The sequence below is a fragment of the Melanerpes formicivorus genome, unplaced genomic scaffold (assembly GCF_026170545.1).
Source record: "Melanerpes formicivorus ecotype bairdi unplaced genomic scaffold, bMelFor1.0.p_v2 SCAF_1, whole genome shotgun sequence".
In the NCBI taxonomy this organism is placed as follows: domain Eukaryota; kingdom Metazoa; phylum Chordata; class Aves; order Piciformes; family Picidae; genus Melanerpes; species Melanerpes formicivorus.
In genome coordinates this window covers 18,135,578-18,155,002 of record NW_027142353.1, presented here as the reverse complement: position 1 = coordinate 18,155,002, position 19,425 = coordinate 18,135,578, and the positions used below count along the sequence as shown (strand labels likewise).

The 19,425-nt window shown below is 38.5% G+C and overlaps 1 protein-coding gene across 1 annotated transcript in view; it reads left to right on the top strand.

The window, feature by feature from the left end:
• The window catches only part of IPO5 (importin 5), a 45,681-nt gene that overhangs the window by 4,013 nt on the left and 22,243 nt on the right, over positions 1 to 19,425 (top strand). Inside the window, exons 2-9 of the mRNA XM_068167128.1 lie at positions 517 to 597; positions 6,548 to 6,740; positions 7,223 to 7,325; positions 7,488 to 7,584; positions 8,873 to 8,977; positions 13,271 to 13,393; positions 13,490 to 13,610; positions 16,713 to 16,800. Coding sequence (XP_068023229.1) covers positions 517 to 597; positions 6,548 to 6,740; positions 7,223 to 7,325; positions 7,488 to 7,584; positions 8,873 to 8,977; positions 13,271 to 13,393; positions 13,490 to 13,610; positions 16,713 to 16,800 — 911 coding nt within the window. The remainder of the gene's footprint in view (positions 1 to 516; positions 598 to 6,547; positions 6,741 to 7,222; positions 7,326 to 7,487; positions 7,585 to 8,872; positions 8,978 to 13,270; positions 13,394 to 13,489; positions 13,611 to 16,712; positions 16,801 to 19,425) is intronic.

Below are 19,425 nucleotides of genomic sequence, written 5' to 3'. Positions count from 1 at the left end.
TATTAGGAGGCAGACTAAATAGTCTTTCTTTCTTTCTTTAGACAGGAGTTTTAAAATTAAAACTTCTTATTCAAAATCAGTTGATGAGTGACTGCCACATGATGTTGTAGAGGCTGTAAAAAGGTTCCAAAAACCCTGACTGATTTGACTATCAGTTGTTATTAACCTGTCAGTTGTTGTTCAGTCTTAGGCTTCCAGTGTTCTTAGGTCTCTGATGTGATAGAAGCTATGATGGATTTCCAGGAGGATGTGTGTTCTATTTGTTTTATTTCTTACTTCTCTTAAGTGGCCGGTAATGCATCTGTAGATCATTCCAATGTGATAGGTCTAAGACTTGTGATTTTTAAATGGGTCAGAAACTTTTATTCTGGTAGGTTTTGATTTTATGTTTTTGGGGTTTTTTTTGCTATGTTGTTTTCTATTGATTGCATGAATACCAAAGTTGTTTAAAAGGAAAGTCAATTTGTTATGCTTTCTAGTAATTGTTTACAATGAACTGCATTCCTTCTTATGCAGGAGGCTTATGAAAGTATTCCTGGACAAAGAAAGATCACATTTCTCCTACAAGCAATGAGGAATACTGCAGCTGCTGAGGAGGTATGTCTCAATCTAACTAATGTATGGCTGTTACTGTGATGTTCCTTAAAGTTACAATTGAGAAATGCTTTCCATTTAGGGATCCTGTACCTAAATATGATAAACTTTTGTATCATCTGAAACTCTTTGTGATTCTTAAATCAGAATTGGGGGGTGATAAGATTGTAGTTGTTTTTTATGTGTTATTCAAATGACTTTTGTATTTCATCCAATTTGGGGAGGATATGGTCGTTGAGTCATCTAGCAGTGTTACAGAATGAATAGAGAGCAGTATAAGAATATTTTTTTTTTTTTTCTGTGAGCATATAGTAAGTGTGTCTTTTGGTTATTCCTTAATTTCATAAAGGCTCACATACTTTAACAATCGGGTATAGTACTTATTGGTAAAACTACTATTCACTTGGATATGCAGAGTGAAGAACCTGGGGGTACTCATCGATGGTAGGCTGAACATGAGCCTGCAGTGTGCCCAGGCAGCCAAGAGGGCCAATGGCATCCTGGCCTGCATCAGGAACAGTGTGGCCAGCAGGAGCAGGGACGTCATTCTGCCCCTGTGTACTGCACTGGTTAGGCCACACCTTGAGTCCTGTGTCTAGTTCTGGGCCCCTCAGTTTAGGAAGGATGTTGACTTGCTGGAACAAGTCCAGAGAAGGGCAACAAAGTTGGTGAGGGGTTTGGAACACAAGCCCTATGAGGAAAGAGTGAGGGAGCTGGGATTGCTCAGCCTGGAGAAGAGGAGGCTCAGGGGTGACCTCCTTGCTCTCTACAACTACCTGAAGGGAGGTTGTAGACAGGTGGATGGTGGTCTCTTCTCTTCAGCAGAAAGACGTAGCATGTAGAATTTCTGAAGGATACTTTATGGAGAGCATAAGTGTGCTGTTTCGTTTTGGATAGTGATCTCTTCTGGTAGATTGTATTCAATTTAGCGGTAGAGGGTATTTGTGCTTTTTAATGCCCAAAAAGGATCAGCTTACTGATCCTTATCTGTGTTGTTCTGACAGAATCTTTCAAGATTATAATAGCAACTGGTTGCATAAAAGCTATGCAGTTTTCTCTCTTGTCCCTCTGAGATGTTTCAACCAATTGAAAGCTGTAGAGCAGTCCCTCCTATATTTAAATTTGTCATGAAAAATTAAAAATACAGCACTGTTCATGTATGACAATTAGATAATAGTGTGACTTGGAAGTCATAGTGGCATTGCACAGACTTGTTTTGAATACATTTGATAAGTCTGAGTTAACAAAATCATGCTTCTGTAAGTAAATACTTGCTCCATGTATTTACTGATTTTATTCTCTTTGCCTCAGCTAAGGAAATAGTCCAATCTAGAACTTGTTAAGAATCTCACCAATTACTTGACTTTTAACTTAATCATGTGCAAGGAAAGTTTTCACCTCTACAAGTTACTCATATCAAAGACACAAGAAGTTAACATTTGTAGAGTAACTTGGCATTTAACTCCTCCAATGGATAAATTGAAGAAGAATTTAAAATGTTAGCTCATAACTTACATAGACAAAGGTGCTGGACTCAGAAAATACTTATTAATAAAACCTGCAGGCAACTTCTCTTGCTTTTAAATCCAAATGCATTGTAGCCTAATTGGAGCCTAAATGAAGTTGCCTCTGTATTTGATATGGACATTGCATGTAAACATGCAGGGAAGCATTCTGTATATGTACAGTATAGTGCTGGTATCAACAGCTAGGCATTTTGTGTCTGTATATGTTTTATGTAGATCCAAATGTTGATCAGAACAATGCATATGTCACCAGTGGATTTGGCTTTGGACTGGGTATGTCCTCAGATTACATTAAATATACCAACACCACCAAACACAGGCTGCTGGAAGAAGCCTGAAAATTGAAAGATCCCTTGACCAGGCTATGGAAAAGCTGAGTTCAGATTCATCTTAATCCTGAAGATTCTGTGTTGTTCTACCCCATCCCAGGACAACTAGGCTGAAGAAAGTAATCCATCCTGTTTGCAGGGGCTGGGCTGCAGTGTTGTATAGAAGACAAGATTCATATGACTATTTGGACACCTGGTGAAATCCTGACTCTGCAGCCTAGTAGTTCATTTCAACAGAGAAACAGGCATTCACATCCTGCACCCAGAACCTCTTGAATTTGACATGGAAAAAAAACCCAACATTAAGATAGACTGGAAATAAGTCTTTAAAAAACTGCAATATTTTTTCTCCTAACCAAATGCCTAAATTGTGGAAATAATCACCTTTTCTCTCTATTCTCATTTACACTTTCCTGACAGCAGAGTAACACTGTTCACAGAAGTGGAAGGAAGCATCTGACTTAGTAGTTAAAACACTTCTGTGCAGGTAATATGTAGGTTTGTTCATCTCAGGCTGAGAAGGAAATTCAACCCAAGTCTCCAACTTGCGGAGCGTGTAGTCTCACTGTTAGGTCTCTGCTTCCTATGGAACTGCATTTTAAAGGGTTGACAGAAAGGTGATACATGTAAACAGCTTGATTTTTATTCTCAGAATGTGTCTCAGGAGCTAAAGGCTGTTCCTTTACAGTTTTGATTTACCATCTAAATGTTAGAGAGGAATAGAAGTCCTGCATTTTAATGAGGAAGAAAACAAATCCAAGAGTACTCTAAGATTGGTAGTTTTCAATTGTGTTCTTATTAACAGCTGACTAATTTTGAGTTCTGTGAAACACAGTAAAAAATAATGTGTAAAACTGTTTCTGCTGTACTCAACAGCCTTCTTAAAGAGCTCTCACCTTTCCATTCCCTCCCTCCATATTGTTATATGAAGGAGTTGCATTTCCTAGTCTGAAAACTTCTGATGCACCACAATTCTGCCTTTGAATTGTATGTCAACCTTAGGCAGTGTGCCTTGAATTCCACATGGGACTGGATCCCTGAGGTTGTGCAAGTCCATCTTTGGACCATGTCCTAAATTTGATTGCTTCCATCCATGTGTGTTTTCCTCCCTTAAGCACTTAAAAGGATCTTACCAATACTTAGAAATATTCACAGGATGGGTGTCAAGAAGATGTGGACAATCTCATTTTGGTGGTGTCCAGCAACAGGATACGGGGCAGTGAGCACAAATTGGAACATGGGAAGTTCCATCTGAATGTAAGGAAAAGCTACTTTGAGGTTGACAGACCACTGGAATAGGCTGCCCAGGGAGGTGGTGGAGTCTCCTTCGCTGGAGATTATTTGCAGCCTGCCTGGGTGCAGTCCTGGACAACCTGCTTTAGGCAAACTTGCTTTGGTGAGAGGTTTGGACTAGATCTTCAAATGTCTTTTCCAACCCCTAACGTTCTGTGAACAGTAAAATAAAAGTGGAAATCGCTATGACTATGCTATACAAGATGAGTATTTTTCTTCAAAAATATGTAAGGTTACCTGGGCCCTTTAAATGCCAATGGAGAACATATCTCTGTTGATAATTCTGCTGCTGCTCCACTCAAGTTGGTTTTCTTCTTGTGCCTTGTTTCCATCATCTGAAAAATCCTAGAACAATTTAAAAGCACTACAAACTCTATTAAAAAGTGCTATATTGAAATTTGACTATATTAATATCTTTAGACAGTCTAGTTGTATGTGAGCACCTCAGTAATTTAGATGTGCAGAAACAGCCAATGCTAGGAGAGAATTCTGCTTTTTTTTAACGTTTCATTGGTAGATGCTAGTTCTTCGAGGATGTGCACTTCATATTGTTCCTGTTCTCATTAAAAGCTGTGGCTACTAAGTTGCAGGATTTTAAAATGCTTGTGTAGCTATGTATCTTGTAATACACAAGTATAAAAGAGTCTTTGGGGTATGTGAAAAATGCAAGCTTTCTTTCTTAAAACAGAAGAAATAGCTCCAGAGCTACCATTAATCCAGCCATGTTCATCTTCATCGTAATTAAATTGACAATGGTTATTTTCATATATAGGTGAATTATCTTCTGAGGAAAATATGTCATTTATTATTAGAAGTCACTTGCTACTTTAACTTCTTTAAATATTTCAATTTGATTTAGGTAATGTGGGATTAATTTTGTTTTCTAAGGTATCAATGGTAACCAGGAGCTAATCCACGTTGTGCTGATCTTGTATGTATCTTAATGCCACGATACTTGCATTTTTACTTAGCAATCAGTCTGTGTTTTTCAGCCTTCTAATATTTTAAATTAAACTCCTCAGAGGTGGAAATCCTTTTCTGAGACTTTGTGCTCTATGAAAACAATCTATTTTCTATCTTGCCACCTATTATTACTTAGGAAAGGAATCAATGTAATGTGAGTTCAGTCATTGTCAGATGTCAGAATATGTGTAAAAAGATGATGCCCTGAGAGAAGATACTGCATCAGTTTGTGCCTTGTTTAGTCCCAGCAAACGTGCTCATCAATCAGGGATTCTCCTATGCAAATTCACTGTATGAATGAAAAGTTTAATCTTTCTCAGTATGGATACTTCTAGGGATGGCAGAAAGAAAGATACGGTACCATTTAAAGTTGTTGGGATTCTCAGAGGCAGTGGAGGAAGTCTTTCTCCTTCCTAACTCATGTTCCCTGTTTGGTGACCTATTGCTATAGAACCTTGGCCTATGATGGGAACTGCAGCCCTAAACCTACATATGTGGTGGCTTTGATCCACATTGGAGCTGTTGAAGAGGCAATGATCTAGATTAAAGTCCAATTCTAGTCACTCCCTTCTGTTAATATAGAGACACTTGATATGTGTAACTCTTTAGCTGTATAGAAGAGAGATGGGTAAATTGGAGAAAGAGAGTCTGAAGTCTGCAGAACATAAGAATAATTTCTTGGGTGATATTCTAGCAATACCTGATTTTTACAGGGCATGTTTGAAGTTGAGACTTCGCATCATTTTGTTTCTTATCTATAGATTATGCTGTATCAATATAGTTGAGAGCTTTTGGAAATTGGACTTAGTCAAGGAGCAGCAGAACTAACAAATTTTTAATTCCAAAAGCTTGTTATATATGAAGCTGGCATTTGTGCAAGTACATGTTAAGTAAGAATATGTTGGGGGTGGGGGGAGGAAGGAGTGCATGTTGCATTGGATTTTTTGTGTTTGGTGAAGATTTAACATGCAAGGTTTTGTTACATGTGTTAAACTTTAGAAATTTGTGGTGCTGGTTTTTAATTGCTTTTTGTCCTGGAAACACTGGATAGTGACCATCCTATTTATTAAGTTATTCAAAGTGCTTTATCTGTCTTTATATCATCACTGCATGTGGTGGTCTATAAATGTTGAATTACTTAATCATGTATTTTGCTTCTAGTTCTTATATGTAAATGGTACTGTTGTAGAATTGCTGTACACAAGCAGAAAGCATAGTAGATTACAATGTGTGGTATTGAGGTTCCTATGCTCAGATCCAAGTTTGAAGAAAAACAATTCATCATAGGTGTGCAAAAAGCTGAAATATCTGGATTTTTTTTTGTTGTTTAGATTAGGATTTTATCTGCCAAAATCTAATTCTAAGTTTCCTGAATCTTTAGCATGAAGTTTGGTTGTTTGAGAAAGTGAAGCAAGTTATTTGTCAAAGTTGTCCATTGTCTCTTGTTAATCTGAAAAAACCCTCAAACTGTCTGGATTATAATTTTCAGCAAACCATTTAAAAGAGAGAAAACATGCTTTAAATACCTTTCAGTAGTGCAGCCAAGTTTGTAACTTACCACACAGTATCCCCGAGGTTCAGCTCTAGAAAAAAGCTGAATGCCTTAGTGAATTTGATTATTTCTTTTGAAGAGCTGTAATTATTAGAAATATCATTGTAAACTGAGGTTTCCTAGCTATGTTTTTACTTACTCTCATAATGGTCATCTGATAATTGAGAGCTATTCCATTCACTAAGGTTTACACAGTAAAGACTGATCATTCGTAAGAATGTCAGTTGCCTTCATCCTCATGAAAGTGTGATTATCATATCAAAACACTAACAAACTTTCTTCCTCAATAGGCAAGACAAATGGCAGCAGTCCTTTTAAGGCGTCTTTTGTCTTCGGCTTTTGAAGAAATTTATCCAGCTCTCTCAGTTGATGATCAGACCTCCATCAAAAGTGGATTGCTACTGATTATTCAGTTGGAAACACAATCCAGTATGAGGAAAAAAATCTGTGACATTGTTGCTGAGTTGGCCAGGAACTTAATAGGTACTTTATATAAGCTGATATTCTGGTAAAATGTTTGTGTATCTTGATAGTAGTTGTTTTCATCTCTTGTTCTCTAGTCTTATGCAGACATTTGCACATTATCTACTAATTTCATGGTTTAAAATAAGCCATATTTGTTTACCTTAGACTTAATCAGATAAAAATAACTCTGCTCTTTAAATTGATTGAGGTTAGGTGAGATTATATTATGACTTAGAAATCCAGGTTTGTTTAATTTCTCATAAATGTTACACTGGGCATCTGCATCAGTTTCTCTTTGAAGTGCTGTTACATGCCAGTAAATAGAAAGCCTCAGCTTTTCCTGAGTGATTTTAGATTTAACATTTCAGCCATATTTTACACTGTGACTTGGTCACCTCTTCAGATTGTTTTTTTTAAAATTGATTTTAGTAGTGCACCTGCACAACTGAGGTCTAACCAGTCTTATGTTTGCTTATCCTAAAACTTTGTATTTAATCTAGATGAAGATGGCAACAACCAGTGGCCAGAAGTTCTGAAATTCTTATTTGACTCTGTCAGCTCTCAGAACGTGGGACTGCGTGAGGCTGCTCTACATATCTTCTGGTGAGCTTTTAGACTTTGTTACATTTTTGCAGGTTAGATAAACCATGTTTGTAGAATACAGGAAAAACATTCACAACTGAATTAACAAGCAATAATGAATTTATTCTGTCAAGTTAAACTGTGTGAGTTTTAACTAATGTTTTAGTCTTTTCTTATCCTTAGGAATTTTCCTGGGATTTTTGGGAATCAGCAGCAACACTATTTGGAGGTCATTAAGAGAATGCTTGTTCAATGTATGCAAGATCAAGAGCATCCATCAGTAAGATCTTTGGGTTTTGTTTTTTAATATGTCCTGAGTATAGAAACTTATTAATCTCAAACATAAAAGTTAAACAAACCATATATTCTAACCAGAGAAGTTCATTACATAAAGCTGATTGTACAGCTGGAGTTTTGACTATGCCTGCTGCAAAACAGAAGAGTCAAACCTTATGGTCCTGAAGCTGACTGACTGGCTCTCATTTACACTGCTTAGGCTCAGAAACCTAACTGTGAGACACTGGCCAACATAGCCCAGAGAAGTGGTAGATATCCCATCCCTGGAACCATTCAACATGAAGTTATCTGAAGCTCTGATCCACCTGTTCAAGTTGCAGTTGGCCTGATGTCTGCAGGGGGCTTGGATTAGATAGCCTTTAAACATTCCTTCCAACCCAAACTATTCTATGATTCCATGTGGGTGGCCCCAAGCAGAGCCAGGTCTTTTTAACCAGCAGCATGAAGGGTCAAAATCTTCAAGCTCTCTTTTTGGCTCTTGTGCTTGACAGTAGAGATACATAGTGTCTTTACACAATATGTATCAAAGCTCTAAGCATATGGCAGCTCCTTGAACTGCTTGTGTGTGGTTTGCTGTGAGGGTATCTTATCAAGCCTCGCATGTCTGGAAGGTTTCAGGTTATTGGTATGTGCCGAGAGTTGTACTTGGCAAGTTTTCCTCTTGTTGAAAATACTGGGCAATGACAGGAAGCCCTGCTGTTGTATATGGGTTCAGTTCACTGCTCCCCCATGGGTTACTTTTTCTGACCTTTGAAAGACAACTATGTAACACTTTTCTAAAGTACCACAAGCCATGCCTTTAAAGAATCAAGTTTTGAACACTTGGATCATAGATCTACTTGAAAAACATGATTTTGACACTTGCACATACATATGAAACTGGGTTGGAAGTTGAAAAGAATGTTTTTTCAAATTACTTTTTGTTTTGTTTAAAAACCCCACAACCTAAACCACCAAAATAAACAAAAGCAAAACCAAACCTGAGGGAATACGTATCCCTGAGTAATGTGATAAGTATTTTCTGTATTGTGGAGGACTTAGATGCTGAAGATCTCTGACTTTATTCAATGATCTTACAGGTCTTTTCCAGTCTAGACAATTCTGTGATTCTGTTGTCTTCATTATTGCTTTACCTTAATTTGAAGTAAGATGTAAAATCTCATGTTAAAAATGAAGTGGGAGTACAAAATGTAGTCTTTTTAAAAGAAAACAGAGACGTGTCTCATTATCAGTTCTTCACATTTCTTTCTTCAATCCTGCCTGTCTTCTAGATCAAGACTCTGTCTGCTAGAGCAGCAGCTGCATTTGTCCTTGCTAATGAGCACAATCTTCCTCTTCTTAAACACTTTTCAGACTTGCTACCTGGAATATTGCAGGTAAGAAACCACCAAAATAATAGTGTGCCATTACTGTCTATACCAACTGTAACTGGATGTAAATTACTGCTCTGCAAATTTGTGTAGCATCTTTTGCTGAGACCTGGATTAACTGTATCTTGGTTAGACTGACATTAGTCACCAGTTAGACACAGTAGTAGCTGATGAGGAATTTTGTAAACACAAGGTAACTGATAGGGTTGTAAGGACAATAGATCAGTGCTGATTAATTTATTCAGTGTTACTTAGACAAATGACTTAAAATTCTCTGTAAGGTATTTAACTCAAAACCATATAGATTTGAAATTAAGCATGATGTTGAACTCTAAGTGTGGGCTGCTTGAGATTTCTGGTAATCAGTAATTGGGAAATTCATTGCCCTGTGATACCTTCTATCTTTTCGTCTTAAAGTATAGACTTGCTCTGAACAAAGACTTACAGAGTAAGAACAATTATCTGGACAGATGATCTTTAATGTTTTGTAAGTTAGGAACTTGTGAATGAAATACATTTTTAAGCTTCATACATTTTTGAGGCTGGATTAGAATAGAATAGAATTAACCAGGTTAGAAGAGACCTTTGAGATCAAGTCCAACCTATTATCCAACGCTATCTCATCAGCTAAACCATGGCACCAAGCATCCCATCAAGTCTCTTCCTAAACACCTCCAGTGATTTTCAGGCTATGGTAACACAAGATAGATACGAAGATCTGAGTATGTAAATAGGAAATGGGATGTGTTAGAATAGTCATAAAGGACCTTTGGAGCCAGTTTGATATTTTTTGGTTGCTGTTGAAGTTTATTTTGCTGAAATATTGATATGTTAAAAAAAGCCAAATATAAGACTTTGACAATTCAGTCCTTCCAGTGCGATATTTCTAATGGTTATGCCAGAAGCTGAACTTTCAGAACCAAAGGTGACTGGGAAGGGGACCAGCCTGGATGAGCAAGCAGCTCTTGAAGGAATTATGGGAAAAAAAGAGGGTGTATCGCCTTTGGAAAGGGGGAGAGGCAACTGGTGATATATTTAAGGATGTTGGTAGATCATGTAGGAGAAAAATTAGAGAGACAAAAGCCCAGTTAAATTTAAGCTGGCCACTTCTGTGAAAGACAATAAAAAGCATTTTTATAAACATATTAATGCTAAAAAGAGGGGCAAGAGGAACCTCCACTCCTTATTGGACCTGGAGGGTAACATTGTAACTAAAGGTGAGGAAAAGGCTGAGGTTCTAAATACCTTCTTTGCCTCCATTTTCAACAATAAGGCAGGAGGTCTCCAGGATACCTGGCCTCCTGAACTGGTAGATGGGGTCAGGGAGCAGTGTAGTACCCCTGAAATCCACAAGGAATTAGTTTGGGACTTGCTGAGCCACTTGAATACTCACAAGTCCATGGGACCGCAAGGGATCCATCCTAGGGTGCTGAGAGAGCTGGCAGATGAGCTGGCCAAGCCTCTCTTCAACACTTACCACCAGTCCTGGCTCACCAGAGAGGTCCCAGATGACTGGAAACTGACCATTGTGATGCCCATCCACAATAAGGGTCGGATGGAGGAACCTGGAAACTACAGGCCAGTCAGCCTGACCTCAGTGCCAGGGAAAATTATGGAGCAGGTCACCATGGGGGCAATCACTGCACACTTGAAGGATGGCCAAGGGATCAGGTCCAGCCACCATGGATTTAGGGAGGGCAGGTCCTGCCTCTCCAACCTGATCTCCTTCTATGATCAGGTGACCTGCCTGGTGGATGTGGGGAAGGCTGTGGATGTAGTCTACCTGGACTTCAGCAAGGCCTTTGACACCATTCCCCACAACATTCTCCTGGCCAAGCTAGCACCCTATGGCTTGCATGGCAGCACTCTGCTGGGTTAGGAACTGGCTGGAGGGCTGTGCCCAGAGAGTGGTGGTGAATGGTGCCACATCCTGCTGGCAGCCAGTCACTAGTGGTGTCCCCCAGGGATCAGTGCTGGGTCCCATCCTGTTCAGTATCTTTATTGATGATGTGGATGAGGGGATTGAGTCAGTCATCAGTAAATTTGTAGATGACATCAAGTTGGGAGCAGATGTTGATCAATCAGAGGGTAGGAGGGCTCTCCAAAGGGACCTTGACAAGCTGGACAGATGGGCAGAGTCCAACATGATGACATTCAACAAGTCCAAGTGCCAGGTGCTGCACTTTGGCCACAACAACCCCATGCAGTGCTACAGGCTGGGGTCAGAGTGGCTGGAGAGCAGCCAGGCAGAAAGTGACCTGGGGTTGCTGATTGACAGGTGGCTGAACATGAGCCATTAGGGTGCCCAGGTGGCCAAGAAGACCAATGGTATCTTGGTCTGTATCAAGAATAGTGTGGCCAGCAGGAGCAGGGAAGTCATTGTGCCCCTGTATTCAGCACTGGTTAGGCCACCCCTTGAGTCCTGTGTCCAGTTCTGGGCCCCTCAATTTAAGAAGGACATTGAGACTCTTGAGCATGTCCAGAGAAGGGCAACAAGGCTGGTGAGAGGCCTTGAGCATAAGCCCTGTGAGGAGAGGCTGAGGGAGGTGGGATTGTTTAGCCTGGAGAAGAGGAGGTTCAGGGGAGACCTTATTGCTATCTACAACTACCTGAAGGGTGGTTGTAGCCAGGAGGGGGTTGGTCTCTTCTCCCAGGCAACCAGCACCAGAACAAGAGGACACAGTCTCAAGCTGTGCCAGGGGAAGTTTAGGCTTAAGGTGAGGTGAAAGTTCTTCACAGAGAGAGTTGTTAGCCATTTGTATGGGCTGCTCAGGGAGGTGGTGGAGTCATCATCCTTGGAGGTGTTCAAGAGGGGATTGGATGTGGCATTTGGTGCCATGGTTTAGTAGTCATGAGGTCTTGGGTGACAGGTTGGACTTGATGATCTTTGAGGTCTCTTTTAACCTTATTGATTCTATGATTCTAAAAGCTGAAGGTTGTATTCAAAAGATTTAACTTACAGTGGAGGTAAAAGCAGCTGGGGACTTCAGTTGTCTTCTGTGGTTAGTGTTCAATGCTACAGAAAAGTGCTTCTGCCTTTTAGAGCTCATTGTCCACTTAGAAATTCTTTCTTCAGAAACCTAGTTTTGCTTTAAAAGACTATCAAAGTTGCATTAGGTGTAAAAAAGTTTTACAGAAACTTCCAGTAAATATTATGTTATCCTTTGCCAGGATCAGAGGACAAGTGGTCCTTGACCAAGGCAGGTGGTTCTCTTTTATTTTGCGCGGGTGTTTTGGTTTTGGTTCATTTTTCCATAATATTTCTGATACTAGAAGATACTGCTTCTATTTTATAAGTGTGAGCTCTTTGGGCATTATAGAAGTGCTGGATTCTAGACCTAAGGTTAAAAAAAACCAACCAAGTGTTGACTTGGAAAAATGTCCCTACATAGGAAGACATCAAATACTCTGTTAATGAAATTTCCTTTCTAAGCTCCAAAAATGTGTTTACTTTTCAAAATGTAGCTATGGATTAGGATAGATACTTTCAAAAGCTTGATGTTTTTTATTCAACACACACACACACACCCCCCGCCCCCGGCCTTTTCTTGTGTATTGTGACTAAAGGCTGAAAGATGTACTCTAATTTGGTGGCTCTTCAGAGCTGTCTGGAAAAACATAAATTATTTAATCCTGAGATTCCTGTTATTTGTAAATGGATTTTGAAGCAGTGCTTGTCAAAACATAGTATGATATGTGACCTTAATTTTTTCCATCTACTCTATTACATTTAAATTTATGGTCAAAATTAACAATATTTAACATAGTGAACCTTAACTTGGAGAATATGCATAACTGCATATTCTCTGTTTGAATTCATGCACACCAGCTACCCTAGCAGAGTCCCACCCCAGGATCCTGCTGAAAATGGAAAGTCCAAGTGAAGGACTCCAATTGGCCTTTCATGAGTTCTCAGGTTATGGTTTAAGCTGGGTGCCTCAGGAGAGTGAGTCCTATCCCAATTCATACCTCTTAATTACACTCTTCTCACCCATCATCTCAAGTGATTTGTTAACTGGTTTTCACTGTTGTTGGGCTGGCTGCCTTCTGAAGTTACTTCATTCCTTGGAATTGTCTCCTTGGTCCTTATCTTCTTACGTCTATTTGAATCTGCTGAATTCTTTGTTAGCAGCATTAGTTTTATCAAAATGTTTACTCTGGTAAGTTCTTGTTTAGCATTAGTTGAAGCCTTAAGCCACAAGAAACAATACAGTTAATCAAATTTCTTCTGTAACAATGGTTCTATTCATATTGGTGTCTGTTTTTGTTTAATCTTGCCTTCATCTTCTCTCTTTATAGGTTGTAAATGAGTCCTGCTATGAAAATGATGATTCAGTCTTGAAATCTCTTGTAGAAATCGCAGATTCTGCTCCGAAGTATTTACGAGCACATTTAGAATCTACATTGCAACTAAGTCTGAAGGTAAAGCTAGGAATGTTAGTTTTATTTTAATTTGTTTTTAAATCACTCTTCCACCCCAAAGCTTCTAATCATTTGTTCTGACCTTCTGGATTGTAGTTGTGTGCAGATACCAGTCTCAGTAATATGCAGCGTCAGTTGGCACTTGAAGTAATTGTGACCTTATCAGAAACTGCTGCTGCTATGCTGAGGAGGAATACAAACATTGTTGCACAAGCCAGTAAGTATTTTATTTTCTTCGAAACCTCTTTCTTTACAGCTTAAGCTGAATTTGCAGATGATCAGTGGCAAAAACATGTCTAATTCTGTTTACTTATGCAACTGTCTTTAGCTGACACTGAATTGAGTTTTCTTAGGGAGAAAACCCCTCTTTGGAGAGGCAAGTTGTTATCATACATTATTTGAGATATTAAAAACAACTGTCTTCTGCAGACCCCTATCAGCGATGCTGTGTACACTGGTATTTCTCAGCCTTCTGCCTACTACTTTTTGTGAGTAGATGAGGGCATTGACACAGTGGAAGGGTTTTCTTCCCTGTCACACTTGTATTTATCTAGATTCTTGCTTGTTTTCTAAAACTTGTATAAAACCACTCGGTTTAAAGGAAACCTTTTTCATGTGTGCTCAGGCTGTCTAAAGTTGTGTATATGCATGTCAACTAAAACAATCCTAAAACTTCTGGAAATGTAAACTGGATCCACTTGGCTTAAGTGTTTAAACTCTTGACTGAGTTTTCTTTACAGAATAGTTTTTTTTAAAATCGGATTCTTTCAGACGACATCTTGAGATTTGTAATGATCAGAATGGTGTGCTTTCACTCTATCCTGTAGGTTGTTTGGAACATTGACACTTGATGGTTGCTGTCTCTGAAATAATTTCAAGCTTATCTTGAAATAAGCAGCATAGTGGAGAAGTGCCTCATATCTCTCTTATATTGGGTTGCTAGTTGGTGATTTGGAGTTAAATATTCGTATTAAGACGAGGCACCAGTGTGGTTTGCAGTCCATGTTAAAATTGCTTTTTAATATTAATGTATCACTAAGGTGAAAAACTTATTTTGCAGACCAAGTAAAACAGTTGTGTTCAGAGAATGGTGAAAAGGTAGCCAAAAAGGATTGGATTTGTCTTGGGTTTGTGCCTTAGTTAGAAAAGGCCTTCTGATTTCATTCAACTAAAACGTTAGATCACTTGATCTTCACAAGCAAAACTAGGTCATAGGCCAAACTGTCCTCGGATGTGTCATAGTTTTCCTGGACATGATACTAATTCAGGAATAAGTCTGTGTCCTCTGTACCAGTTATTTGTTCAAGAATTCCATTTGAGTTCAGACATTTTTCATTGATCTCAGCATTCAAGATAGTGTTTTATTGCTCTTTCCCTAGAAGTTAGAGCTGCATCCTATCTTTGGCTGAAGCTTTGCTCAGTCTCCAGAAAATGGAGATTCATGGCATGCTCTGATAAGAAGCAGGCTGTAGTGGATTCATCCTTGTTTGTAACAGTCTGCATATTGGAAATAATTAAATTTTGAGGACTTGTTGGGACAATGTTGAAACTTTTTCTTGATATTTAAAAAGAACTCTTTGTGAACTGTATTCTTCCTGACAACCACATTCCTATTGAGTATCAAGAAGAAATAACCTGTCTGCAAGCCTTTGCAGCTTCTAGATACAATAATGGCCAGACAGCTCTAGATGACAGTTTGTTCTCAGCCTTGCTCACTTTTTAGTAATATGAACGCTTATGACATAGTTTTTGGAACTGCATAGCCTCTGTGGCAGATGATGGCTGACTTCTGCATTTTAAAGGTGCAATGATACCTTGTTTTCATGCATCTACTTGTGAATGTCTGAAAGCTTCTGGGCTCCTTTTCAGTGACTAGTAAGTGTATAGAATTCTGACATGGGCATCATGCTGGAGAGTTCATGGTGCCCACTAATTTATTTTGATGCATATGTAAAAGTTTTCTGAAGGCTTTTGCAGCCAGGATATAATCTTTGGCTGAAGATAAATAGTCACTTCAAGCAGATCAATCCAAAATTTGATCTTTTCTCGATGCTTGCCCCACAATGCTGTAAGTGATGAATGTTTTGTTGTCATCAGTTGATCAAAAGCTTCTCATATGTTCAGATACATGGTGAGGTGAGTTTACCTAGGGTTGTGCCACTATTGTAGACTACAGTAGTATAAATATATGATGGAATTCACCAGTTGCAGTATACCTAATTAGATGTAGTAAGTTTCAGCAGCAGCATGGACTGCCTACTGTATGCCTTCTGTTTTTTGAGGTAGCTTGCAATAGAAGACAGTTAACTATGATGCTGATCCTAAAGATGTGTGGTAGACTCCTTAAAAGATTCTTAAAGCCCAAAGGTTGGTTGATTGGCTGAAAACTTGTTTCCAGGACAAAGTGACACTTCTTTGAATAAATTACCTTGAATTCAATTGATTACTCTGAGCAGTTACTGTACTGAGAAGCAAAGAATACTTAAGAGCCCTTTACTTTGGTTTGAAAGTGCAAGGTCTACTTTTCATACCTTGAGCTTCTAAAGTTCACAGGAACATTACACTCTGATGGCAGACAAATCACTGTGCTGCTTCTTCCTGTGAGAACAGCTTAAGATGTGTTGCTTCTTGCATAGTACTTGAATGTTAAACTAAAAGTGATAGTCTCTATAAAGACTTCATTCTGAGAAGAGCAGAAAGAATTGGTTTACAAAGTAGCAGAAAACTTGTGGATTATTATGCGCAAGATATTTCATGCTACAAAACAAATTTATATTAAGTGGACAAAAATCTGGAAAAGTAGAGCTTTAAGCTAAGTGATCACTGTGCACATAATTAACAAACTATATATGATTGTGGTAGAAAAAGTAAGGATTGAGTATTCTTCTCTAATACATAGTCCCTTTAATCATTAAATGTTCAAGGATTGACTTCAGTTTCAGGAAAATGAAGGAAGTATATCTAAGCTCTTAAAGCATGTAATACTATTTTTGACTCTTTCAAGGAATGTAGACTTTATTAAGGGATTTACTTCTTGCAATCTTCGTGTTCAAAAAGTAAACCATGCATTACACTTGAGTCTTGGGAAGGAATACACTTTTCGTACTCTCAATTCAAATGTCTTAAAATATTTTTCTGAAAGTGTATTCTGAGTTACTGACTGATACAATTTGACAAGAGTTGCTTGTCTTCTACAGGAAGAAGAGTTATTTTTCTTCAGGGTTTCTTGTGGTTTTTTTTAAAACAAATTAAGTTAAAATTCATGCTTGTTATTTCAGAGTTATTTTAAAAATCAACCTGAGTTTAAAACTTTTTTCAGTTCCTCAGATGCTAGCAATGATGGTTGACCTAGAAGATGATGAAGATTGGGCAAATGCAGATGAACTTGAAGATGACGATTTTGACAGGTAATTGCAAAACTATTCTTTTAAGGTATTATCAAGATTGTATTTAATGTATTATCAAGGCAGATTTTTAAGTGCAGGATGCAAATGACTGCAGTGTGTTAACTGTACTCAACTCCTAATTTTGTCCGCTTGGTTATAAGCAGTATATGCAACTCTTCTCAGACAGTTTATGTAGGTTATTTAGGTACTGTTCTCTAAATCAGTAACTTATTTCACTATTTGTGTATTGCTGTACTGACTTCTATTGTGTATTGACTTCTACAAGTTGCAAGTCCTCTTGTCTGCAGTTTTGCACTGTTTCCATTTTTTGAACTGTTATTTCTTCTGTCATTTACGTTGATCAGAAGTCAATGCTTCTTAATCATTTAAATTGACATCTTACCTTGAAGTTAAGTGAAACCAAAGCTGAAGGATACTGACCTATTTAATCATCTACAACAAATCTCTTCTGAATCTGTGCTCTTGAAAAGGTGTCGTTAAAGAAAACAGCTGTCAGGCTTTGGAAGGACATCAGAATGTATAGTGGAATACCTTGATAGATTTTATCTAGCTCAAAATCATGATTTTGCTATTATTTTTAATCCCTTGGTATTACGACTTATCTGAGTACCCTGTTGTGTCATGGGTGAGAAACACTGGATGCCTTTAATAGCTCTACATTTCTGATTTGATCATTCCTGGTACACTTCTGTAAAGACACAGATGTTCATTTACCAGTCCAAATTCACTTTTCACCACACCTGGCATTTCCTTCAAGTGTTTAATTAGTATTTTGGAACTACTTGTCACAGAACACTTTCAGATCTCCATAGGAAGGAAGGCGATAAAACTGGATAGCAACTTCTACTAGGTGTCGGGAATGTAATGATACTTGCAAAACCAACACATAGGAATTTATGGAAGAACCTGTTTAATCTCTGCTTGTCTGGAAATACTTTTAGTTTTTGAAGTTCCTCCTGATTATGGAATTGAAAGTAAGCTGTCCTTGCTTCACCCTCTCAAGTAGTAGACCATGGCAGACCCTTTTAACTTGTTTTGTTTCCTCGACTTTGAAGTTTTGCCATACAGGTAGAACTGTGAGTTCATTGCGTTCAGGTTTGTCAAGTATTTGAATCTTTTAATTGAGCTAAATTTCAAGGGGGAATAGAATGCTAAAGTTAAATCCTCATCAAGCCTTTCAGGATGTGGAAATTTGAGATACAGCCTGCTTTAGGCAGTTTAGTAAGTACTCTGAATCATCCACATGAGACATGCCAATTTCTCTTGATTGTCAGGGGAATAACTTTGTTCTTCTAAACAAAGTACTTTATCTCCCTGTGGATTTTAGAGTGAAGTTTTTCCCTTCTTTTGTTACAAATTGCAAGTAGAGTGATCAAAGATAAGAAAACAAATTATGCTCAGCAACCTTAGTCTGAAGAAGTGTAGCTCCGTTGGTCCTTGAAGTAACAGGAGATCGCTTTAATTTGTTCAAGTAGTATACTAGGCTCTAGTTGGTGCTTGTGTGGTGTCAGTTTTTTCTTTTAGCAGGTTTGCTCGTGTTACCATGTGTTGCTCACCTTTGTGGAAAGCTGTTGGTTAGCTTATGTGCATGCATGCTAACCTCTTCTGATGCTTGAGTCTTTGTAGCTTCCTAAGACTAGAATTTTTGTGCACTCAAGAAACGGGCTAATGATCATCAGACTGTAGCCTCATTAGGGTGTGTTCAGATCTGACTAAGGGGGATGTGAGTCAGCCTACACAAGTAGCTGGGGATGTTTTAGCATTTGCAGGTTTTTGTTACCCTGGTTTCATAGAGCAGCTAAATTCTAAAGGAGGAAAAGGTTAACTCAACTTCCTCTCTTCCTGGCAAAAGCCTTGCAAACACTGCAGGGAGGTGTGTGGTTTTTTTTTTTTTTTTGTCTAAGATAGACTTTTGTTTCCTCAAACTGAGTTTATGGTGTGAGGAAAGAGCTCAAAGAATGTAATTTCAGACTAAAGCTGCCACTTAACTTCAGAGAGTTTGCTCCAACCTAAACCTGTGTAGTCATGCTTTCTTGTCCTTTGTGGTGATGTCTCTTTCAACATGACCAATCCAAAGAACAAATACAGTGCTGTCAATATCTTTGTGCAAACACAACTTGCATTGTGTGAGTTTCTAGACTGTTCATGGTTCAGAATTAGACTTGCATTCAAGCATAGTAATTTGAAAACCTCTGTTCCTGACTCAGCTGACTGGTACTCAAAAAAAGAATAAGGGAGATTCATCCCTTTCTTGTCCATCAGCAGGGAGACATCTAGGATAGACTGTAATAACCTTGAGCTATTACAGTGCTAACCATGCTGAGATTGTAACAGTTGTCATGTGTGTCCTGGAAAATGTCTTGCTTTTCTGTAGGGAATAATTTATTGGACAGAAAAAGTGACTTTACACAGATAAGGTTTGGCTAGTCTCAGTTCTGGAACTGGGTGAGAGTCACAAATTCCTCATCTGGACTGGATGTTTTCTGCCAGTCCTTGGCAAGAGAACATGCTACTAGATTATTGGTACTGCAGCCATGCAAGAAGGCCTCTTAAGTGCCACAGATTGAATTCTGCTGCTTTGCATGATTCATAATGAGTCTGAACTGGTTTGTATTCTCATGACAA